The sequence below is a fragment of the Episyrphus balteatus genome, chromosome 2, assembly GCF_945859705.1.
Source record: "Episyrphus balteatus chromosome 2, idEpiBalt1.1, whole genome shotgun sequence".
In the NCBI taxonomy this organism is placed as follows: Eukaryota; Metazoa; Arthropoda; class Insecta; order Diptera; family Syrphidae; genus Episyrphus; species Episyrphus balteatus.
The window spans coordinates 28,587,601-28,613,575 of record NC_079135.1 but is presented as its reverse complement, the minus strand read 5'-3'; the positions used below and the strand labels follow the sequence as shown (position 1 = coordinate 28,613,575).

At 32.2% G+C, this 25,975-nt stretch overlaps 2 protein-coding genes across 2 annotated transcripts in view; both read left to right on the top strand.

Moving 5' to 3' along the window:
* LOC129912579 (uncharacterized) overlaps positions 1-17,092 on the top strand; it is a 46,103-nt gene extending 29,011 nt beyond the window's left edge. The window contains exons 3-6 of the mRNA XM_055990888.1: positions 13,200-13,459; positions 13,572-13,793; positions 13,863-14,053; positions 16,586-17,092. Coding sequence (XP_055846863.1) covers positions 13,200-13,459; positions 13,572-13,793; positions 13,863-14,053; positions 16,586-16,717 — 805 coding nt within the window. The 3' untranslated portion in view covers positions 16,718-17,092. The remainder of the gene's footprint in view (positions 1-13,199; positions 13,460-13,571; positions 13,794-13,862; positions 14,054-16,585) is intronic.
* Positions 17,093-19,921: 2,829 nt separating this feature from the next.
* On the top strand, positions 19,922-25,830 carry LOC129912589 (syntaxin-17). Its single transcript, XM_055990901.1, has 2 exons — positions 19,922-20,483; positions 24,996-25,830. The coding sequence occupies exons 1-2, from the start codon at positions 20,153-20,155 to the stop codon at positions 25,511-25,513; spliced, it is 849 nt and encodes a 282-aa protein (XP_055846876.1). The 5' UTR covers positions 19,922-20,152; the 3' UTR covers positions 25,514-25,830.
* The last annotated feature ends 145 nt before the right edge of the window (positions 25,831-25,975 follow it).

The following is a 25,975-nucleotide window of genomic DNA, read 5'->3' as shown; positions in this document are numbered from 1 at the left end:
TATTTTTTTTTTTTTTTTTTTTCAAAAATAATGTAGGTACCTACATACTACACAGTTCCAGTTTCCAGAATACCCAAACCAGGAATTGGGTTAAAAATGTTGAAGAAAGTTGAAATATGTACTACTTCTGTTTTAGGCAGTTACCCAAACAGACCTATAAATTATTGATCGATTTTTTGTTTTATTGGAAAGCGAAATGGGTTCGTTTTTTTTTTCTTTTTTTTATTTTAAAACTTTTTTCGAAAGTGCAAGAAAACACGATTCTTATTGTGCGTATTTTTTTTTTTTACAAGCACATAATATATTTGATAGCCCTTCGGTTTTACGACTTTGGATAAAAAATCTATCAAATTTATCATTTTAGTAGCTGAGCGACTAGCTCAAATTGAGCCCAAATGGGATAAATTCCATTTTTAGCAATGAGGAAATCTCTAAACGATCAGAAAATAGCTCTGTACAGATTATATTCGGATGTATCAGGTTTAATTATGAAATAACCCGGGTGCCAAACTGTCATTTCATATAAAACTACAATATTTTTTGTCTTGGAAATCAATTTTGAATTTTTGTTTCATTTTTTTATCAAACCACTAAAAAAATAAGTGTCCGTCGTTTTATCCTAAGCAAATCGATGATGCTCCAGATCTAAAAAGGTTAGTCCTCTAAGCTCTGATATAACTGAGCTAAAAAAAATGTTTTTTTTTGACAGTTCCGTGATGTGCTCAGAGGTTCCGCTTCGATGAAATTTGTCCTCAGTCGAAACAGGTTATATGTAAGTGTGTTCCATCAGCTCCTTGTAAGTCAATTTAGAAAACTTGTGGCGATTGTATTCAACGCTTTTTTGGCATAGAATAATAATAATTATTACGTGTGTTTTATTATAATTTATGCGTTTGAAAATTGACTATAACGAACGTTATAGTCCTTAATCTTTTGAAATTAATTCACAAATATTTTATTAGAAGCGGCATTATAGTGCATTATGGTAGTTTGCATTCAATGACTTTTTCTTTTTTTTTTGAAAATAAGCTATGTAGTGCAACTAGATGTACATAGGTATTTGGCATTCTTCACATTGGAGCCCAAAGAACACGCCTTTTTTTATAAAATTGAATAAATTCGACGTAGCTACATGAATAATATTTTTCTTATTAATTTACATAATGTTGATTAACATAATATTGCAAATTGCAACAAACACTTAAAATTTACATATGTGAACACTGCCTTAAAGTTAACGATCTGTCAATTAAATTCAAATTGATTTTCCTTGATTTTATTAAAACACAATTTTATCTCCAGCAAATCGAAAATGAAAACCAATTATAGAAAAGTTCAAATATCAAAAATGAAAATCAGAAAAAAAAAGAGAAAATAATAATACTCATTAATTCGGAAATCACGTTTTTTCCTAAGAGGCTTTTTTGTAACATTTTCTTTCAAAACATGATAATCAGTTGATCTGACCATTATCTTTATCTTTCTGTTTACATATTTGTTCGTTGTTGTTCAGAATAAAGACTTAAGATAACAAAAAAAACGGGTGACAGAAAGTTCAATTTTCCCCAACTTTATATGCATTTTACATTAACAACAACAACAAAAATTGGAAAGGTTTTCTTTTTTTTTATTTCTACCTCAAAGCAAACTACTGATGTAATGCAAATAATTTTAGTTGGAACAAAAAGAAAAAAACAGTAATCTGCTTTTTTTACCCCAAGTTCGCCCCGAAGAAAGTCAAGTATCTGATTTCCTTATTCAAAAGCACACGCAATAATGGTCTAAGGAACAACAATAACAACAATTTCAATATGTCAATGGGGGGACTGGGTTAGTAAAACAAATTCAATTTACTTGAGAAAATAAGACGACGACGATGGACGAACGGTAACAATACAGAATGTGATGACATAACGGAAAAGATCACGCACGAGATCATCGGCGATTAAATTACATTAAAAACTCCTCCATGCTCTTATTTAAATGCACTGAATGCACCCCGTTTTGGGGGGCGTTCACATCTCACGTATAGTCTCCTCTGAACTGTCAGATTCCATTAACGATTGTATAGGAAGGTACTGCATTGTCACACAAATGTCAGCTTGACGTCTTGTCGTCGATAAGTTTGCTTAACCTGGATCTCGTTTATCTGATGTTTATTTATGTTAATTGCATGTTGATTGTACTGCAACCAAATTTATTAAGTTTTGGGGATGCGTTTTTTTTTCCTTTTTTTGTTTTTTAGATTTGACTTATAGTGGACCGCAATCTATATGCATAAGTGTCAAAATTGATTGATGACTTTAGATGGGAAAATTGAAAGGTTTTCGATTGGAGCGTTTCAAAAAATGTTAATTAAGCGATTAGTCTTTTATTTTTTTCTTAGTTTGCTATGACTGGTATAGATTGAATTGTTTTGTGTATCTATAATGTCTATATCTAACGGAATGTCTGCCTTATAGGAACTAATGTCCAGCTGTGTGATGAAGTTATATGGAGTTTATGTCAATATATTTTGGTTGCACAATCGCTGCTGGCTGTTTTAATAATTTTTTTTTTTGAATTTGAAATTCTTTTGTTTATGATGGTGATGGAATTGCAGATGCATGAATGAATGACAAATGCATTCAAATTGAAACAACATATTGTGAGAAAATTATTTTGAGCTTCAGAAAAAAAAAGACATTCATTGCAGAAAATAAACTTAAAAAAAGACACTGTCGTATTGTGATAGAAGTGCTTTTTCATGTTATTTTTCTTGTATTTTATGGTAAACTTTTTACGACTTTGATGCTGCTTCGAGATAACAATAATAATAATAATATGTATAAAGTTTCTTCAAATCACATTACTAATTTATTTTGACTGCTATTGTTCTTCTTGTTTGTTTACTGACGTTTTTTCAATGGTTTGACTATTTGTTCAGTCATTTATTCAATAAAAAACGCATATCTACAATTTTATGATGCCAAGGACGGGTTAAAAATGTTTAAAAGATATAGTCTTATAAGAATACATTTTAGTATCAGAATAATATGAGAATATCTTAAGAATAGATCCAAAGCAGTGTTTTGACATTTAACAGAATATCAATGTTTTTGTTCTATACAAAGTAATATGCAATTTATTCTTGTATACTGTATCTGTTGTTCAATACTTATTGGTATTATTAATAACGTCAGCTATTTGAAAAAGTAGGTCAATGATCTTCAGAGATTTATAAACCATTCAAAGCTACTTGAATTTCAAAGGGTTTAAAAAATCCCATTACTCGTTTAGGTAGGTGCAGATTTTGACGTTTAAAAAATAAAGCCTTAAAAAAGGGTAGAGGAGAGGCAGCGATTCACAGACCATACAAATTTTGATTTCCAATCAGAAAATGCAACCGAAAACGTTTATAACCTTCAAAAACTTGAAAATTCCAGAGAGACGTTTTCAGAAGCTCTTATCTAATTTTTTTTATTCAAATTTTGACATCTAAAACAAGATGAAAATGAAAACAAAGGTTTTTAACGCTTGATCACAGAGTTAGTTTTTAAGGCCACACTGGTGTTGGTATAAGTTGAATAGCCCTAGTTTAGATCCTAGTCGAACTGATTTGCAGCTTTCGATTTGGGCGTAAAGAATGAAAGAACATCCAAATTATTTTGATCAAACTAACATTAAATTAAGGTTGATCGAACTTGTAAAAAGATTCTTTCGAATGGTTTTTCGATATCGAGAAAAAATTAACTATTGAGATTTAGGTACAGTTTGTCCACAGACGATTATCTTTTAATCAAGGATTATTCCATAGAAAAAATAAACAAACCCGGCCTTAAAGTTATAGAGCCACATAACGGCTGATTTCTTAAAGGAGGCGAATGGAGGAGAATGGATTGGTTTCTCCGGAATTCGAGCCCAAACGGCTTATCAGGAACTATACTGTTTTTGGAGGTTTTCAACCGTCAAAGCAGAAGTTCTTCTAATATATTTAGATGACCAGCGCGCAAATTGTTTCAAGACAAAGTGGGATATCTTAGCAGGTCGGTCGTCCTGAATCTTTGGGTAGCGTGACTGATGTCTTGCATTTTCTTCAGCAGTGTCAAAATCTTACTGTAAACGCTGTCAAAACTACTTCCTCTTGAAATCCCTATTCAGCTGTTGAATTTTATTAAATGTGGTTTTGCCCTTATCTTGGATGCAATCTCCCAAATGCGGTGTCAGTCTCAGAGTACAAAGATTCCTTGTGGCTGCATGCAGGTAGGTTTATTTGCTCATCAGCGTATCATCAAGTTCCACTGAATTGATCTGTTCTGAAGGTTGGCTGATGGTCCATAACTTCTTCCGAAGGTGTAAAACCAACAGTTCTGTTTTATCGCTAGTCCGAAAATCACTGGTTAGGGCCTAATAAGTAGATCCGTAATTCTGGTATGATATGAAAAAAGTTGCCACAAATAAATCGATTGTCAACGATGTTTTTGGAAAGGTTGGTTTTAGTTGGGATTTAATTACGAAAGAATGTTTATCACTGTAACTTTCCATCCAGCCACTACTATAGTTCTTCCGTTGTTGTTGCCTACAGAAGTCATCGACTGTTTATGCCGGGTGTTAAAGTCTCCACCGATAAGCCCATGGTGAGCTTCTGCTCTATGGTGCGTAATTTCGTCCCCATTAACCGTCAAACTATACCTGAACTGCATTAAAACATTCACATATTTACCATTCTTAGATGATTAATTTTGCCACATAACCCTGACAGTTTGCTTACATCATTTACCAATTAGCCAAGTTTACCACGAATTTTTGTTGTTGCACACCCATAATGTTTATAAAACTTATTTTGAACTGACAGTTGGTGGAAGTTCCTTACTTGGCGTAGAATACAACTTCTATCCCTTCACCTAAGTCAATTATAAATGACGTGACTAAATACCGTTAGGTACTTCAAACCATGGTTTATATGTCAACATAACCTCCAAGATCATCTCCACTTATAGTTTAGTTTAAACAAAAATTATTATCCAGCTGATTAAACACGACTCCAACTTGTCACGAGCATAAAAATAAATTGAAATAAAAGTTAACATATTGAAACAAGTAACAAAAGTCTCTGAAAGCCATAATTCTTCTCTCTTCACAAGAGCAACACACAAGACGCAGGCGCAGCCTTCTTTTCTTTATATATGTTTGAATTTATCATTCTGACATTCAATTAGCATCTTAATTTCGCCTTTTCCTGTGTGTGATGAAGGCTTGTCCCACATTTTCGTAGACTCATTTATATTAATTTAAATTGCTTTCTCAATTCCTGTATAGTTAGGTATGTGCTTTAATTTTGCCTCTCAAAAGAGAAATACTCTTGTACAAGTAAACCCACCTGTGTGTGAATATGAGACTTTAAGCGGACAGGTAGGACACAAACAAAATTTTTTAAGCAGACCAAAAAAAAAGGTAAATCCAATAAGCTCTGTCACATTGAATAAATTAAAATGGCACACAAAGAGAAAATGCCGAACATTCCGAAATTTTGTTCAACCACATAACAGTCTCGTCTCACTTCAGATTAGTACCTGTCATCTGGTCATTTTGATCATCATTTATGTATAAACAACCAAATCCACTTCACTATATGACTTGTGGACATTTCATATAGAATGGAAGTGTCAGTTTGATTATACATTTTCGGGGCAAAATTTTGCTCTCTCATTCGGAATGAGGGCATCTTTTGGATCATACAAAAAATTCGCCTGTCATTATGCGCAGTGCATGGCGGAAAAAAAAATAAAACTGTTACGCCTGCTGCATGAATCACACGGATTGATTAATACGAACATCCTTTCTGTGTGTCGGTTCAATTTAAAATCTTGAAAAACAGCAGGCAGCGTATTACTACGACTTCATTGAAAGCGAGACTCTTGGAACAACTTGCTGCAGCAGCGTGGAGTCTCTCCATTTCCATCTGACTGGGATAATAATTAACACGAATGTAATTGAAATTAAGACGCGGCAATGCCATATTGAACGGATGAGGTTGTAATACGGGACGGAACGGGACACAATTCTCTTTGAGGCATCCGCGCTTGCGTGGTACTCCTATAGTACTCCTATAGCGAGAAATAGCTAACTGGGAAATGTGCGCGAATAATTTCTGAACAAAATTTTTTTATATCTAGCTGCTCCTGCACAACATAGACTATATAGAATGCGATGTTAAGTGAGTCCATTACTTTCAGCTGCAAGAGCCATTACAAGATGCACGACATGCAGACTGATGTAGTTGGTATAGACGATGTTTTATGGAGATCCAATTCGTTTGGGGGGAAACCCGGTGGACCACCACACTAACGAAGCAACCAAAACAGAAAAAAAAAAATAGAGTGTGGGTGTATATGGTGGGCATTTAAATTAGACGTTGACAGAGAGAATCCAAATATGTTTGGCATTTATTTAGAAAGCCATTGTAGTGGCTATATAAAAAGAGTTTGATGTTGATTGGAAATGGGCTGATAAGAGGAATTAATTAGGGGGTCCCTGTTGTTTTTTAATGAGAATTGAGCCCATTGTGAGTTTATGGGACATCAAGATATTCAAAACGACTCAATTAAAATCTCCGATTATGTAGGTATACAAAAGGTGAGGAGAAACAAAAAAAAAAAAAAAACAAAAGAATGAGAGGTATTCAATTTTATGACTATTATTAAAAAAATAATGTGCAATGAATTTCTATTTTATTGATTATTTTTACAACAATAACAATTTTATACATTCATTTAATTTAGTTTTAGAATTTAACCATCTGTCAAAAAAAATCAAGCTTCGTGATAAAAAAAATTTCAAAATTATATAAAATTTCATTGGACAAATCTCTTTTCTCTTGATCTCCTAAAAAGCCTACAACTAAGAGTGCACCTGAAAAATGTACACTGGAACGATCTCTTAATTTAATGCAGTAAAAGTTATTTTTTTTTAATTATACATAAGATTCAGTACCTTCTTTAGAGCAGGGACCGCTCTTTCCATAGAGTTTTTTAACTTATTTTTTTTTTTTTTATTTTGAAAGAGAAATGTCTATCCTGCTTCACTTTGAATTTGATCATTATCCATTTAATAACCCAAAGATATCATAATATTGAATAAATAAAAAAATTGTTACGTATACACCACAGTGACTCATATTTTTATTTTTGCTCTTTTATCCACGTTTAAGGCCTTATCTAGCTTTTAACGCCACATTGAGAGTATATTAAAATTGTTTTGACGCGACGCAATGGTCTCAACACTGAGTCAGCTACGGTTCACTTGTTGTTTGATAGTTAAAACGTAAAAATTATTTTTAGATGGACAGAAAAAAAAATTATTTTAACAACAAAAACTTCAATAAAAATTTAAATCTCAAATTCTTTAAAAGAAATGTTTTGTACACTAAAAATCGTTCACTCAAGCCAAATAGTCATTATTTTTAGCAAGTAATTGCTGAAAAATTATGGAGAGTTCAAGTTGCTTAAATTTAAAAACTTTTTTCATACAAATTTGGTAAATGTATGTATATATGTAAATATAATAAAAAAATTAATTCGTTCTTACAGGAAAAAATTGCATTTCAAATGAATTTGAAGTAAAAAAAAAAGTATAAATTTGTATTTCTTTATTAAGGTGTATTTTTAGAAAAAAAAAATAAATCAAAATCGTTAGAAACGTTTTATAAAACCCTATTTTTTTTTTAATGATTTTAATTTAAGATAATGTTGGTCTGCCATATTTTAGATAACACCAAAATTTCAAAACAATTCAATCCCTTTTTCAAAAAATACCAATTTTTTCTAAAAATTCAAAGTTTTTTTACGTTTCTTTGTTATATGAAATTAAAACCAATAATAATGATTTCGAAATAAAAAAAAAACTTTTTTCTTCTTAAAGATAGAACTTGTTTAAAAACTACTACTGTGAAACTGTTTTTGAGAAAATTATAATTTTCAAGAATTGGTATTTGACAGGTACCGTTATATTTATTCTTTAAAAACTACACCAAAAACTACACTAGCCCAAAAAATTAAGGGAACATAAAAAATCGTGGTTTTTTTTAGTGATTTTCGATAGGCTGTATCTCAGTAAAAAATGATCATGACGAAACAAAAAGCATGTTAAAACTACTTCATTCTTGTAGTTTTTGACACCCTGTAACCCAAGAGTTGAAATGGATTACTTTAAAACCCTTAATAGAAACTAAACGTGCTTTTGAGAAGTTATTAAATTCTTAATTGGGTTCATAAAATGCGAAATGGCTACTTTATTTCTCGAAAGTTTTAGAAAGTTTCAAACAATAATTCTGAAAATAGTTTAAGATTTCAAGTTAATTTTAGTAAAGCGGTTTTTTTTTTACTACCGATCCGATTCCAATCCTCATCTTAAATAAGAACTGGGCGAACAAGTTTGAGTTTTTATGAGGAAGATTAGCAAGTAAAAATATTGTCAAAAAAAGCCACTGTCAATTTTATAAACCCAACAGCAATGGCACAAAAATCGAATCTCTATCAGGCAAAAATAATAATTAATGCGGAATATAATTTGAATATCCTTAAACTGATGTTTCTTAGAAAAAAAAAACAGGAAATAAATTAAGCAAAATCTATATTCTGTTCTTAAAAATAAGTACCAACTCTTTAAAATTTTAGATTGTTATGTTTATTATTTTATTAACGTTTTAAGTACCTTTTAATAAAAAAAAACAGTTTTCTGCGTTTAATCAAAGACTATTTATTCATTAGTTTCTTGTTGAATTTCATATTTTAAGTGATCCTAATCCTCCACTCTATTACATTTTCTCCTCCCAGTCACTTTGCATCTCGCTTACAAATTTATATATGATAATGTTTAACTGCTCATTAAGCTTCAATGCCTCGTTGTGCGTCTGACGCCATCAGCAAAGAGACCATAAAACAACCTCGATATGACCATCACATTTAACCAACCGTTAGCCATATTTACAATCATTTTTGTTGTTGTATATTGCCAAAGCAAGGGCAGCCAGCCAGCATTCCAGTAAAGTACGACTCTGAACGCAACGTAAGGATTCGTAATTTGTTTATGGCCTTCATGCTTTTATAGCATACTTTTTTCATAAATGTTCGCCGTTCGCCTAGTGGCACTAGTTTATGATTATCATTGAATAAACGGGTTCCCGATTGTGGCGGTTGGCATATGGTTACCGCGTTACGGGTACTGATGGTGGCTGGGCGAGATTCCAGAAGCAAAGGAATATCTGTATGGTAGCAAGCACGTGGGTTTTTTTTTTTTTTTAATTAAATGATTGCCGACCGTTTTTGCATATATGTGAGAGAGCAAGTGGAATAATTTATGAACACCATTCGGGTATGTTTGGTACCTTAACTACCTGATATTCAAACGTTACGTCCGTTCGTCCTTATCGAAACAGGTTGCAGTTATTCGCTGAATGTGACCCTAGGGTGTGTTAAAAGACTATATCCACTGCCGTCGGTAATGCTTATATCGGTGATAAATCATCGAATACAATAATCCAAATGGAATGTGAACAGATTGGATGCTTTAGAGCTCCCGAGAAGACCCACATAATTTCGGATGATTGATATTCTCGGAATAACAACTCAATGAAAATAAAATAAAAATTGATATGCCACTCATCGTAAACCCAGGTAGTATGTTACCCTCATTCGAAATCAGATTGTCATTTCCGAAATCACCATTCGAACACACAAATTCACTTTACATCAAGATATCATCACATGAAACTTAATAAAAATTTGCCTGGTTACCATTCACTGGCACAGAATTTTGGCTTATGCAACAAGAAGAACCAAAATGAACACCATCGTTCAACAAGTAGTATAGTGGCATGGCAGAGCTACCAAAAATAATAGCGCACATTGGAAGTTGTAAAAGTCAAAAGTCACTTAACGCACGAAACAGCCATCGCCCCATTTTGGGTCATGCACCTTCTGAAAAAAAAACGGTGTGGTCAGTGATTTTTTTATGGATCGATTGTGATTTATTATTTTTTTTTTCTTTTTATTTATTTTGTTTTTTAAATAAATTCATTAAGACAATATCGGATTCAAAAAATAAATCGAATTGAGTGGACCATAATAATCCTGCTCTCATGCATCATTTATTTTTGTTTAATTTTTTTTGTATTTATATTGTATCAATTCAAGTATTTAAATGGTTGAGGGCTTCCCTGTTTGTATATTAAAGATCTTAAAAAGAGATATCGTGTGAACGTTTATTTTGTTTTATAATTTTATTCAAGATCTTATCGATTTGTTGTTTCTGTCAAAGATTCCATCGGTAAGTAATGGGATGCATTCGTTAAAGAAACTTTTTATATATGCTTAAAAAATTAGTGCACTTCGAAGTGGAATGTCATTTGGAACGAAGGCTTTTTTTGACAAAATATTTGGTTAAGAGTTTCTTTAGAGGTGGTAGGGATTTTCCATGAAACATTGTTAAAGTAACTCCCGTTTTTGAATGGGTTTCCAGTAAGCATTTTTATAAGGGAAATTGGGAATTGTACAAGATTAATTGTAAATATCTCCACAGACAATACCGCAATTGAGGTCATACGAAAATTTGTGTCTTGAACTAAATTAATGATGATCATGAAAAATCAAGACATCACCATTAATTTTACCCAACCAATTTTATATATTTTCATTTGATATACGACAAATAAGATACTAGAGGACATTATTATAATTGTTAGTGGATTTATGAAAATTTAAAAACAGCAAGTATACGATTATTTTGATTATAAAAAATGCAGCACTACATAAGTAAAGACCAGGTTCAAAAGTTGAGGTCAACTTCTTTATCTACATAAATTTTGTACTCGTCTCATTTATTTTAAACCGTTTTCGCTATCATAAAAGATACTCAGTTTTATTGAACATTGAACTTTTTCATTATATCATGTTTTCTAATATTTACTTAAAAACATAGTTGGTAACCATATAACCCAATTTTTTTTTTTAATTTTTTATGATACATAAATAGATGAGATGGCAAAACTGTGCTTGTTTAAAAAATAAATCCATAAAATAACGAAATAAGAGGTCTAAAAGTGTGTTAATAATTTTGCCCTTTTTGGACATTCTTTTCAAATTTTTTTATTTTTTTTATGAAATATGAATCTTTGAGTTCTAAATCTTAGATCCAACACCTTTTTGACATGAATTTAGCCAAATTTCTAGCTTATATACCTACTGTTTTGAAAATGAAAATTCTATATTAAGGCTTATTCTGGCAGCCATATTAGAGCCGCCATTTTGAATAAAAAAAAAGTCGGCAGCTTTTTCGTATTTCCATACTAATATCCTTCAGTGTACCATATTTCATGACATTTCGTCAAGAAATGGCTGAGTACAAAAGGGACCGCTGTGCGGCGGGGAGCAAAAGTTTCGATTTTGACGTTAAATCATTTCGTTCAGAAAGGGCTTTGGCACAAATCAGCCTTTGGCAAAAATTGAAGTTTTCTTGTCATCGAAAAGTCATATTCAAATATAGCCTGTTTTTATTGGGCACGTTCAGGAAATATTAGGGACTAGATATTTAGGCAACGTCATTTTCTGAACGGAAATTTGAGTAAATTGACTAAATTAGTTTGGATATGATGTTATTGTCAAATTTCGAAATTTACTTAAGAAATTTACGGATCGCATGTGGAAGACAGCACGTTTCACTTAACTTTAATGAATAAATAATATTAATTACAACCGATAATGCACTTTTTACTCGTTTTTCACACAAAGAAATTTATTTCTGCTAAATTAATTCTTTATTTAAAAACAATCAGCTGTCATGTTGACAAAAAAAACTTTCCTAAATTTTTAGGTAAAATTTTCTTGCCTAAATTTCCAGTTAGCTTTCCAATAAAATTACCTAAATTGGAAAGATTTTTTTTGACAGCTGACCAATCAGAGACCGAGAAATTACCTAAATATTTAGTGATTAACGTTTCTGAACCTACCCATTTTCTTTTTAGATATGGAAGGTTTTCATCTTATATATAATCCGTACAGCCTATAGAACTTCAACTGGGATATTAAATTTGTAGCTCCACTAGTTATTCGGCTACACATCTTCTCTTTAAGATCCACAAAATCCAAGCCCAATTTCACTTTGGAACCTCTTAGTCCGAAGTTTGTAATTCTTCGGAAAAGCTGCCCAACTTGGAGGGCAAAGATGAGAGGGCGTTTTACCTGATTCTTATTCCAACTTAAAATTTTGCTTTTATAAAGCTTTACAGAAGCAATTGTAGAATCGGTAAGGCTTTAGAGAAGCAAAATTGTGTGTTCTACCTTTGGTAAAATTTGACAACAAAATGTCAAAGCAACAACTTCCTTTTCCAAGGTCATATCGTAAAACCTAATTTGATTAAATTAAAAAAACCTATTATGTCAAGTAATTACTTTTATTAAAACTTAAAAGGATCAAAAATTTAAAAAAGAAATTCAAGAGAAATTTTCTTAAATAAATTTGCGTCGACAAAGTGATCTTGTCAATTAAGCCGTTGCATAACATATAATTTTTTTTTTTCAATTTACCTAACCTTGGAATACATCCAAACCATCCATCTCTCATCCTTAATAATCAACGCCTAAAGGCATAATATATTTTTCAAGTCTGACACCATCAATGACACTGCTGATACATCATTGAGAAAAATATAAAACTTGAATTTAATTCCATTAAAATATATAATTAGGTTGCACTTACTCGAAGACAGAGCTTGCCTCAAGGCATCGATAACGTCGTCAGTCAACCAGCCGCAGACAAAGTGACGACAAGACCAACTTGACAACTTAGACAGCTGCTGCCGATGACAACCATACGTCTACAAGTTTTTTTTTTTTGTTCAATATGTTTACCCCCAATAACCCGCTTCTTCCGCAAATGGAACAATTTAATTTCACTCATTTCCATGTAAAATTAAATGTTCCAAAGGCACGTTGTACACGATACGGTAATGGGTACAAAAATTGTATCTGACGATTCTTGTGCGGTGCACTACGACCACGATTTCTCTATAGGTACAACATAATTCGGGCTTAATAATTTCCGACATTTATTTTTCATCTATTGACAATCCAGTTTTTCTGCTTGTTTTTTTTTTCTGATCATAAAATCAATTCCAAATTGACATAGACATAGATTCATTTTGTTGATTCTTCATTTCATTTCAGTCGTCACATCTGCGTGCAGCAGCGTGCTCTTTTGGTGCCAGTTAAAACCGTCGAAGTCTACAATCGGCCTATGTGGAAGCACATCAGCCACCCATGTCCGGCGCAGACAAATCAATCGAATCAAATGTGCACACGCGTTCAGCTAGTTCATGAGCCAGCATATCGAGATATCATTCGTCACAAGACCACTAAGCAAATGGTCTATGACTGTTGTCCCGGTTGGAGCCGAATTACCAAGAGCTCAAATGCTTGCATGAAACGTAAGCCTACTACGCGATCATTAATGTCACTTTCACTGCGCTGCTTGTAGTTCGCATGTTGCATGATCATTTTTATCATGTTCTTCCTATTTTTGTTTTTTTTTGTTTGCAGCAATTTGCAGTGGTACTTGCCGCAATGGCGGGACTTGCATTGGTCCAGAAGCTTGTAGCTGCCCTCCAGGCTATGGGGGTAAATACTGTGAGAAGGATATTAACGAATGCAACGAAGAGAAGCCATGCGATCAATTGTGCTACAATACTGATGGTTCATTTTACTGTCAGTGCAGAGAGGGTTTTGTGCTTCAATCGGATAAACAAAGTTGTAAAAAGATTGGTAAGACTATGAAAATATAGATTTTGATGTTTTTGGATAATTTATGTTTTTTTTTTTTGTTTTATTAAGATAACAACGATGATGATGCGTTCGAAGCCCGTGATCTTGAAAATGAGATCGATTCAAATGAAGTGACGTCACGTTTGCATAAAATCGAAAAATCACTTGCTAATGAGAGGATTACAACAAATGAGTTGCAGAAGTCCTTAGAAGCCACCTACACTGTTGTGGATTCGTTAAAGAATCGACTGCTAACACTGGTAAGACATTTTTGGAACGAACAAAAATAGTTAGTATTTGGCAGCACTAAAAAATTACTTTTGACGTTTTTTATATCACTTTACATTCTGCTTCGCAGCATACCATGCAAGCAAGTACTAACTACTAAGACCTTTAAATCGGGGCCATTGGAACAAAAGCGTTTCAGCTTTAATTTAAGGTCTTGTTCGTGCACAGCGGGTTAAGTTTCTAGCAAAATTTCTCGAGGTTCTGGTTTAATTGGCGCTAGCGCTAATCAACCGAAATTATATCTATCATTAACAACTCAAACTATCGATTCTCTGAAAAACAAAAAATAAGTTACATAAACATTCATGGGCTTAGATTTTGGCATCATCATGGTTTAAATGAACAGTTATAAACAAACTGTCCCTAAGTGGTTAAGTTGCCGATTTCGGTGGGTTAGCTGTGGTTTAACTCAGGTTCAAATATGTACCTGCCTGGATTTTTTTTTAATTTATAAACTTCAAATCACAACTAAAGCTAAGTTATAACGCCGATTTCAGAATACAAAAAAATAACCAAGGTTTAAATATGTATGCGTGAACCACTAACCCTTAACCCTTTCTATCAATGCAATTCAACTTGCATGCAAATTTTTGACAGCAAATAAGGTCAGTTGGAATTTCAATTTAAAAAATTCCTATAGAGTTTGACATTCGAAAATCGAAATGCGAAATTAACTCATTGGGGTGAAAACAATCTATAAGCTTTAATTACACTGGTTTACAGTCAAAATGGACACTCAATCCCACTATTTTTTTCTTACGTACTTTGACCTCAGGAACTCAAAAATCACTTTAAAAAAAATTACGATGAATACGTTTTCGAGATATATGATTTTTCAAAGTTTTTTGTCGTTGTTTTTCCCAGCATACTTAGTATTCGGGCTATATCTTGAGTAATAACTGTTCAATATGAACAAAAGAACCGGCACATGAAAACTAAATAAATAAGCAAGAAACACTAGAATAACTTTTCTGGGTAACTCCAGATGTTTAAGTGCAATGTATCAAAACATTTAAAAAAATCGATTTTTTAAAGAAAATTTTTACAAACAAAATTTTTACTGAAAAGAAAAATTCAAAATATTTTGAATCCTCATTTATGTACTTTAAAATTTTATATGTATTGTAGTATGCTGGGAAAATCAACGACAAAAAGTTTGAAAAATCATATCTCGAAAACCTATCCATAAACATTTTTGTAGATAAGATTTTCGAGTTTTTTTGAGCTCAAATCTAAACGAAAAGTATAACAGCAATTGGTGTCCAAAAATTTTGTACTTTTTTGTAAACTAGTATTATCAGCCCGTTTCTTTAGAGGCGGTAATTTACTCAGATAGATAATCTAGTACATTCTCTTCTGCCCGAGTAGATACGGGAATTGCATTGATTTCGTTTAAAGTGTGTTCCACTGAATATCGCTAGTAAACTACTAGTAGTACTTTGCCACCTTCCAAAGGAACAAGTATATTACCGCACAATTTCCATCAAAACCCATTTGTCAGCTAATTTTGAATGCTTCTATCACCTCCTCTGAGGTGCGTTCTTTTTCTAACAATAGTCAACTTTCGTTGTTATGTCAAAATATATTGTTGAAGTGTCATTGTTAGAAATTGTATTGTTTTTTACAAATCATTTAGGAACGATTTATTGTTAGATATTGTTAAACTGTCAAACCACCAAACAAAATTGTTTTGTTCCTAAGTGGAAAAACTATTTCAAAATAATGAAAAAAAAAACCCTGGACCTAGAAAAATGGTTTGTACCTTTTTGAAAACGGTGTTTAATGTAGACAAGAACCTCATCCAACATTTTTGATAAAAGTCTATATCTAAAAAAAATAGCCTCATGAGTCAACATAATACTATACCTATTTAAAATGAGAACAAACTTTAACACTTTTGGGGTGCCATCTAGCGTCAAACTAAAAATTTGAAAAATGGAGATTTTTTTTATAATTTTGAAATAATTTTTCCACTTTGAAACTTGATTCTTGAAAAAAAAAAACCTAAATAACGAACGCCCTAGTGTTCACATTATCAAAATTCCATCCGATCAGACCAAATGGCAGCTGGTATGACCGGTAAGTAAGTCTGTGAAAGGCTATGATTAAGGCTGTGAAATGGTAAAATAATAAATTCTGTTCCTTTTCTATGAATCACAACGTGCTCAATAACATTTTTTCACAAGAAAAATTGATCATTACAAGTTAATTGACTAAAAAAAAGGTTGTCAAAAAATGTTAATGTCCAATTTAATCTGAGTGATGAATGATTTTGTATCAATTATAAAGATAATGATGGATAATTATAACTGAATATTGTTAAATCCCTGATGTAAAAAAAAATTATCAAAGAGACATTATTCTGTTCATGAAAATGCGCATCACTATTCACTATTATATGACAGATTGTAATAAAATTTGCCAATTAAACGTTTGTCGGCATTTCTTTAATACAAATTTAAGCAATAATTTAATGATTTTTTTGTAATTTATTTAATTTTCAGGAAAAACAACAGCAAGACATGAATCACCTACATAGCAACCTAGTAGCAACAGAAACCAGAACACGAAAACTAGAGAACATGATCAGTGTGCTGTTTAAGTGTCGCAATTCACCTGGGCCGTACTGTCCTTAAAATGCCTACAAAAAAAGATATTTTTTAAAGATATTTTTTGTTTAAGAAAAATACATAACAAAATCCTTTTTTTTCCATTATAAGTTGACATAATTATAAATAATTATAAAGTAGTTGTTGTATCCCTGATTTTGTTTTAATGTGATATATAAATTATATGAATTATTTTTTTTTTATCAACTCAGTTTTATTCTTGCCTATAAATAGTTCTGTTTTCATATCATTTCAATAAGGAAAACCAAAAGGAGAACATAAAAAAGAGTAGATAAATATGTTTATTAGGAGAATAATGAGACTATATTATAATTTTCATTTAAAAAAATATGAATCCCAAACTCCATTCCCAGATTTTTCATGTTTTCTTTTTTTTTTTTTTTCAATAATTTTTTACTGAGAGTAATTTTTTTTTAGTTTGTAATTTATTTATTCTTAAGAGTTTAGTTTTTAAGTGAGAGTTTTTGTAAAAAAATTTAATAAAACTGCAATAAACTAATTAAAGCTTAAGTTAATAAAAAAATATATGTACTTAGTTTAAGAAACGATAAATTTTTTTATTTAACCGCACAGAGGAATAAGATTTTCGTTTATTGAAATTTTAGAGTCGATTCTTTTCTACATAAAACATATATTATCAACAACCCAAAAAGATGATCAAAACTCAAAAATAATAAAGTAAGCATAACCTGAAAATGTTTTGTTTATTTTTTGTGGTTTAACTTAGAGGGTCACTGTGGCGTATGTGTAACATTTCTTTAAATAATGGTTAATGTACATCAATTAGTCAAGAGAGTTATTAGTTAGCAAGGTATATATTTTTTCATTATTTCCATTAGAAGCTGCTTTAAAGCGGCAATAGAAAAATAAGTGGACACAAGGCAGTTTCGAACGTCACGAGTGCAAAAATGCAAAAAACATTAAAAAAAAAAAAATACCTGAATTATTGAGTCTTTGTTGATTCTTGAAAAAATTTACCCGATTATTTGATCAGTTGAAAAAATAAAAAATTATAAACACTATAGACACTGCTTCGAGAACCACTCAAAACTGCGACCCAAATCTGCAATTCAAGTTCGAGATTTGAAAACTCAAATCTTTCGTATCAAGCCTTCGATTTTAGTCGACGCAAGTTTGCTATAAATCTGCGATTATTAAACTCAATACTGCGACTCAAATTTACGATTCAAGTTTACGCTGACTCAAATCCACAACTCAAGTCTACAATTCAAACGTACAACTGAAGTCTGGGATTCAAAGTTCCAAACTGTCTTCGTTCAGAGTGTCTTTGACTATTATGTCTCCCAACTAACATTTCGGCTTAGGTAAAGGTATTCCAGAAGCTACATTTCAGCTTCTTTTTAACTTTAGTAAGGTTGTTGGGCATGGAAAAAGAAGAACGTTATATCTATAAGTTTGACCCTTGATAAGAATGTACTCATAAGGTATATAAGAAGCTTAAACGAATCTTTACCGAAGCTTTGAAATTTGACAGATAGCTTCGGAAGAGCATGTATTGCTCTTCAATACATGTCTTATTGAAATTAAAGCTTGGTAGGCAGATCGCGCTAAATTATAGCTCCCATACAAATTATCGAAAAATTTTAGCCGAGCTAAAATGAATTCCATACAAATTATCGATAACCTGTATGGGAATACTTATCTTCGCTAAAATTTAGCTTGAACTGCGTACCAGGCTTTTAAAGAAAAACAACTACAAAAACAAAAAAGAATTTTTTTTGTTTTTGGTTTTGATTTGATTTTAGATAGTGAATTTTATCTTTTAAGCCTGGTACGCTGCTCGCGCTAAATTTTAGCTCCCATACAAATTATCGAAAATTTTTAGCCGAGATAAAATGGATCCCACACAAGTTATCGATAACTTGTATGGGAATTTTATCTCGGCTAAAATTTAGCGCGAGCAGCGTACCAGGCTTTAAGCCTAGTATCAAAAACTTTATCAGTTCAAATAGAAGAAAGGTTAAAACCAAACATTTCCGAGCTAAATTATTCAATGTCAAAACCAAAAAATGTCCGAGCTAGATTATTCAATATCAAAACCAAAAATCAAATACAAAACGTGGTAATATCTGTAAAGCTTCTATAAATTCATTAACCAAGCTTATCCGAAAAACAAGCTTTCTTCGGTAAAGTTTCTTTAACAGTATTTAAACAACTTAATAGATGTTGTTGAAGGGCTAAGAAATTTACACGTTAAATACAACAACACCTTGGGCTTAGTTGTTTAGCCCGGAGATTTCTATGGGCTTAACTTTTTGAACAGTTTTAAATCTGTGCTACCAAATTATTTTTTTTATTTTTTTATAATTGTTTGTTTACATTTGTTCATCTCTTTGTAAAACACCCGACAAACAATTTTAGTTCTATAAAGCTTTACAGATGCAATGGTAGAGGCAAAATTTTTAGTAGGGCATACATGAAAAATACAAGAAAAACTCGAAAGCGAAAAATATGACAACTCTAAATTTTTGTTGTGTCTTGTGTTTTCGGAACATTCAATACACAGTGCTGCCAAGATTTAGGTTAAGGCCTTATGCGTTTTTTTTTTTTTGTCCAGTTAAGCCAGGTGGTAATTAAAAACACACCTCCCCACAAACAATTTTGGTTCTATAAAGCTTTACAGATGCAATTGTTGCTTCTGTAAAGCATTATAGAAGCAAAATTGTTAGTAGGGCTATTGTATTGCCCTTCAAGCAAACGAGTCCGACCTCGGTCCGAATCGGCTCCGACGTGAGTCCGACCTCGACAACGAAACGGGTCCCACGGTGGCTCAAATAAGTATGGAAATTACAATCACCGTGAAGCTGATTGCATATGTAGTTCTCCTTCATACACAAAAAGTTGCAATTGTGTAAGAGCAACCACGTTTTTCGCGTTTTGAGGTCGGAGTGTCTTTTCTGAGCTCGGTTTTCTTTCTTGAAGCCTTGAAGGGTGGAAATTTGAGTTTTCATACAATTTATCGATAACTTTGAGATTTCCATTACAATTAATCGATAACTCAATTATGATGATTGTTCCTAGTGTGTATCCTGCCTTACATCGAAACCACAACCAACTTCGTGTATGTTATTAAACTGATCAAAAAGAACGAATCATGAACAAAAAACAAAACGAAAAAAAAGTCCCCATAAAAATAAAGAAAAACGACAGAGAAACAGAAAAGAGAACATAAAGAAAACAGACGACAGACAGCCCTTGCAAAAAAAATATTACACATTTTCGTTTCATTCTGAAGAACTTTGAAGAAAAAAGTTTTCATTTTTAATTAAAATATATTAAATTAAATAGTTTATTCTTCATTTCAATAAAATAAAAAGCATTCAAAGAAATGTCAATACACATTTGTTGTACATAAATTTTACTAAAAAAAGACAACGAAAACTATCAAACAAAAGAATATAATTAAAAGAAAGAATTAAAATGAGTGTCGACCAAATTGAAAACGTTGAAAAAATTCCTCTTAAACGAGCTGAAGTTTCAATACGCAAATTCAACGACCTCGCAATTCCACATCATCTCGGTCTGTTAAAAAATCACAAATCCAACATCGAAAAATGTCTCGCTTTGGGAGATTGGACAAAAATCAAAAAGGAAGAAATCAATGCGATGCGGGTGATTAAACAGCTGAAGAATTTGATGCTGGAAATGGATATCTTAAGGGAGAAAGTGTGCGATGATGATCGCGAAAAGTTTGACGAAATGATGTCAGTTGGAAAGAACAAAGCCATGGAAGGCATGAGGGAGTATTTGGGTGAGTTTGAATTGTTTGTAGTGAGTAGTTTTTTTTAGGTCAGTCTCGGGAGGGTGTTGTTACACACCCCAAATCAAATAGGTCACAGTAAATAAGATTGAAATGAAAGGCATCTTTTTGTTTATTGATTTTCTTTTTCTGTTCCCTCTTCTGTTTTCTTCTTCCTTTGTTTGTGTATAAACATTGACTATATCACGAGAGGGAATAGTTGGCAATGGGCATAATACTCCTATGAAATGTTGTAACATATGATTCATAGTAAAATCGATGCGAGTCATTACTGTGATAACGAAGTTTGAGAGGTTTTTGTTCGTTTTTATCAAGATCCCAGTCTTTGCAAAGGTTTTCCGTTTTTTCGCATAGAGAAAAGCAGTTCCTATGTATTGAACAGTGCTCATTGTTGATATTTAAAATATTTAATTTCTTATAGTTTCTTATTCATTATGACCTTGGTTCTCAATATTGTATACTAGAGTCTAGTCATTAGAGATGCCCTGCAGTAATTTACTAAAAAGTACACCTATTATTATCATTGCCCATGTCCAAGGAACTTAATACAGATCAGTGTCAGCTATATGTTGTGTTAAGACTTGTAATAGAGTGAATGCTCCAAGTTTGTGATAGTCTAGCATTTTATAGTAAAAATCTGATAAGTGAAAAGCAGCATGAATTTGTAAGAAAAAGATCTACTGCAACTAATCTTCTTACCTTCTTAAATAAATGTTCAAATGCATAAGAAAAAGGTAATGAAGTTGACTGCATTTACACTGACTTTTCAAAGGCGTTTAATCAACTATACTCTGTCCGATAAAAATTGGCAGTACAGGGAAGATAGGACATTTGCATCTCACTCTGCTTCACGCCTTCTGGATTTGTCTATCACATCAAAAAGCTCACACAGCGATGCCGTACTATCCAGAAAAAATGTTTCAAAAAGGTACCAGCGTTACCATCTTGGCGGTAATATTTCAAAAAAACGAATAAAAAAAATTAATTTTTCTCTTTACTCCACAATATCAAACAAAAATTCACTCATTTAGAAACAGCCCAACCCCACGCATGCGTAACAAATTTTTCCTGTTAAAAAGTTGAAATACGTGTTGAAATATTGACATTAACTGTTTTCCTACATACACAAAATAAAAAACAAACAGCCCCAACACCACGTCAACACATATGCTTTTTTTCATTTTAAAAGCTTGAAAAAAGCATTAATCCTGAAAGCTCTTTCAGAAAAATAATAGAAAAGGGAGTAGTTTATGAAGGAAGTTTACCAATGGTAACTCTTATGTATTGTGAATACTTTTAAAAAACAACATTGATGATTGAGTTTCATTCTGCCACAGATCGTGTGGCAGATCGGTCATAGGGGGATGTACGTCGCTTGGTAAAGAAATTACAACAACAATGCCATGGCGCGTCTGTGGTTTTCTTGTGTTTTTCAGGGGCATATTTTTCGTTTGGCAACTGTTAGGTCCCACTGATTTTAAAAAAGCTCTCCCATAAGGCCTGTACTGCCAATTTTTATCGGACAGAGTATAAGTCATAAAATAATTACCTTCAAATTAAAAGCTTTTGGTTTTCCATCTATTTTTATTGCTTGGGTAGAATCTTATCGTAACCAAAGATCCTATCAGGTCAAATTTAGAAACCGTCTTTCAGATCTTTTCATAGCTAATTCTGGAGTCCCTCAGGGAAGTCACCTAGGCCCATTTTTATTCATTTTAGCTATAAACGACGTAATCTCGTGCATAACTTCAAGTGATATTCTCATATTTGCTGATGATAATATGAAGATTTTCAGAGATATTAAGTTTTACTATGACCGTTTCCTTCTACAAAACGATATTAACAGTTTTAGTGTTTGGTGCATTAAAAATGGTCTTTCACTTAACCCAACTAAATGCCAAACAATCTCATTCTCGAGAAAACAAGTCATTAATATTTTTGATTACTACATATTGCAACATAAGCTATGTCGAGTATTTAGCTTCAAAGACTTGGGTATACAATTTAGTTCAAATTTAGGTTTTATTGAACACATCAATTTTATAGTAAATAAAGCGAGCTTGGTTTTATACGTTTTTCAACGTTAGGCAAAAAAAAATTGGATGATCCATTTGCTACTCTATCTTTCTACATTCTACTTTTGACCCCATCTTGAGTACACTTCTCAAGTATGGAGTCCTTATTATGAAGTTCATCAAAACCGAATCGAATGAATTCAGCACAACTTTGTACGCTTCGCTCTAAAAGGTCTTCCTTGGACCGATCCTTTCAACTTGCCACCATATGAACAACGCATTCAACTTCTTCAGATGCAAACTTTAGCACAGAGACGTGTTAATAATGATTTAATCTTTCATCAGCTTATTAATTCCTCCTGATCTATTAGCTTGTATTAGTATAAATTATTAATAATAATCCTCCTACGAAGATTTGAACCTTTACATATCAACTTTCATAGAACAAACTATGGTATTAATGAGCTTCTTAGACCACTTACATGCACTTATGATGAGCCTCTGATTGTAGATAATAGCTTGTTTAGAGCTTACTACGTCAAAGAATCTGAAGTGAAAAAAAAGTAGTTGTAACCTTATCATTTTTAAAAACAATATCGACAAAATCACAATCGATTGCATTGCTTGCCACGCAGATTTTTGAATATAACTATTATTAACAACCCATTTACTGTTTCGTTGCAAAAGTCATCATTGTCAGAGTCGAGAAATGCCTTTAAGTTTCATAAAGAAGTTCCAAAACGAAAACGACATAAGTTTCCTCAAAAATTTAAATATTTTTAACAGTATTCAACAAAAATTAGTAAACTTTTATGAATCTGAAGCATAATTGGTACGAAAATCACAGATAAACATGTATGAATCTCTAAACAGATATCAATCGTAAACGATCGTAGTCATGAAATAAATGAGTCGTTTTTGAGTATCAACACTAAAATATAAATTAAGCTGGTTCTACTCCAGGATTAGAAGAAACTATACCAAAACGATCAAGCAATGGTTGTGTTTAATGGATACATATTGGTATCCAATTTAATACAGATTGAATTTTTTTGCCAGATAATTCCAAACTCTTTTATAATATTTTTCGAAACGCTTAATGATAACTTTACTGAAATAAAATATTTTGTGGGACAATTTCTCAGTTAAATTATTTTTGTATGACATCCGCTCCGAATACCTGTACTTCTACATAAAGCACTTTTTTCAACAGCTTGTTGATGCCAGAAAAAAAAAACATAGGACACTTTTCCACTCGAATCAACACATTTTAACGCAAATATCTCACTTATGGTATGCCCAAGCGTTTGTAGCATAGTCTCATGTTCTAAGCTTGAAAAATCTTAATATTACTCCAGCTTAAAAAGTTCATGTTCTCAGTAAAATAACTCGTACCTTACAGAACTGTATATTATCTTATGACTACAATTGTTTGTGCACATTGTGTTATTAATGATTTGTAGAAATTATGAGTCATAATAATTTCTCTACTTGCTGCATACCTGTATGATATTTTTCAGAGAATATTTTGTCTAAACAGTTGTTTTTTAAAATAAACAAAGTTCAAGGTAAACAAATGTATGAATTAAATGATTTACTGAATTATTACTATCGACAGATCGGTTGGATTGTTAAAAAAATTCAAAGCATAACCTTATAAATTCCATTCGTTTAATTCAATAAAAGCATGCATTTTCGTCTAAAAAAAGCACGTACCTTGATAAATTTTTAAAATCTGCATGGCGTCATATTATTTAACCTAAGTTAAAGGCTAAAAATAAAAGAATTTTTTCGAGTTTAATATTATTTTTATTCTCCTTTTCTCTGGCATAGTTATGATCTCAATGTCAAGGGGATTATAATTCTATTACGTACGTGCTTCACATTAGCGATTTCCACAATTGACCTCAGAATTTGCATTTGGCATCAGGAGTTCTTTAGCATAACTGTCTTCTCAGCTCAGTCATATTCGATAACAGTTAAGTTAATAATATGCTTTAATTAAACCTTAGCTTCCTTAACAGTTCTCATTTTCAACCAATTCCCAACACACTATTTGACTAAATCTTTCGAGTTTTGTTTTCATCGTGTTAATCCATTTTGTTCCCTATTAAATGATTTTAGTGTCCTTTTTTTAAGATACACATATTTGCTAGTTTTATGTAAAGCAGTTCCTATATTTTGGAGATTATGACGACAATGTTCGTGGATATTTATCAGCTAATTTTTTGTTGCATGCAGCTGCTGGTATCAGTCTGTTGTAACACGAGCTTAAGTCGCTCCTTATAATCTTGACATTTTTTTTAAAGAGTCCTTGAGTATTGTTTTGTCTTCGATAGTGACTAAAACTAAAAATTAAAAAAAAAGAGAAAAATCACACAAGATTGATTTGTTTTTACCCCGAGTGAGATATAAATGCACATTTATACATGATACATTTTCATACTTTAACTTCCATTACTTACTTTTTGAATTTATCTTCTTTTAGATCTCCAACTAAAAAGTCCCACAAGCACAACAAAATCCGACGACAACGATGAGAATTCTCCTCTACAAGAAGACAATGATATGTTGCCACAAATACAAGCTGATTTCCAGCTACAAGAACATCAACTAATAGCTCGACAAGCTTGCCTTAAGGAATTTGAAAATTTACAAAGAGAAGTCCAAGACCTGCACAGTATGTTCCAAGATGTACGAGTTCTCGTACACGACCAAGCGGAAAGTGTGCAAGTAATAGCGGACAATGCCGAGGAAGCTCTAGAGAATGTACAAATGGGAGAATCACATCTCCAGCAAGCTCTAGCTTACAAAAAGGCCATGTATCCAGTTATGGGAGCATTGTTGGGTACCTGTGTTGGTGGACCGATTGGTTTGTTGGCGGGTATAAAAGCCGGAGGACTAGCTGCTGTGGGTTGTGGTATTCTTGGATTCACCGGGGGACAGGTTCTCAATAATAATAGTGCCATCGCTGGAGGTGAGTCAGAAGAGAAAAAAGATGAATGACCTCAGGAGGGTGCTGGCAGTGGAAGGCGGTGGCGCGTATGTACGATTCAGTGATGGAAATGGAAGATGACGACGGCTTTGTTGTTGGGTTTTCTCTCTAAATGTTGAAATTAATTTATAAACTGTAGCTGCTTATCACAAAACATGTGCGCATAGTTGGTTCGAGACTGAGACAAGCTGTCTCTTAGCTTATTTATCTCGTGATCCTGTTTTTGTTAATAATTTGTTTCGAAATTACGTTTTTTAAGTCAATTTTTTAAATTTACCGAAAACATACAAAAAAAAATAAATAAATGTATTCTATATTTAAGACCAAATTTTAATTGTTTTTTTTTTTTTTCTTTCAATTTTATTATCGTTTTAGTATCGTTTGAATAAAAATGCTGATATATATTAATATCTACGTTTATCATAGATATAACGAATTAAGCTGTTGGAATCAACTTTTAATCGGCGCTTGCT

Coding starts and splice junctions, on each gene's coding strand:
- LOC129912589 (XM_055990901.1), top strand. CDS start 20,153: ATGAGTGTCGACCAAATTGAAAACGTTGAAAAAATTCCTCTTAAACGA. Junction 20,484..24,995: donor AGGCATGAGGGAGTATTTGG/GTGAGTTTGAAT, acceptor ATCTTCTTTTAG/ATCTCCAACTAAAAAGTCCC.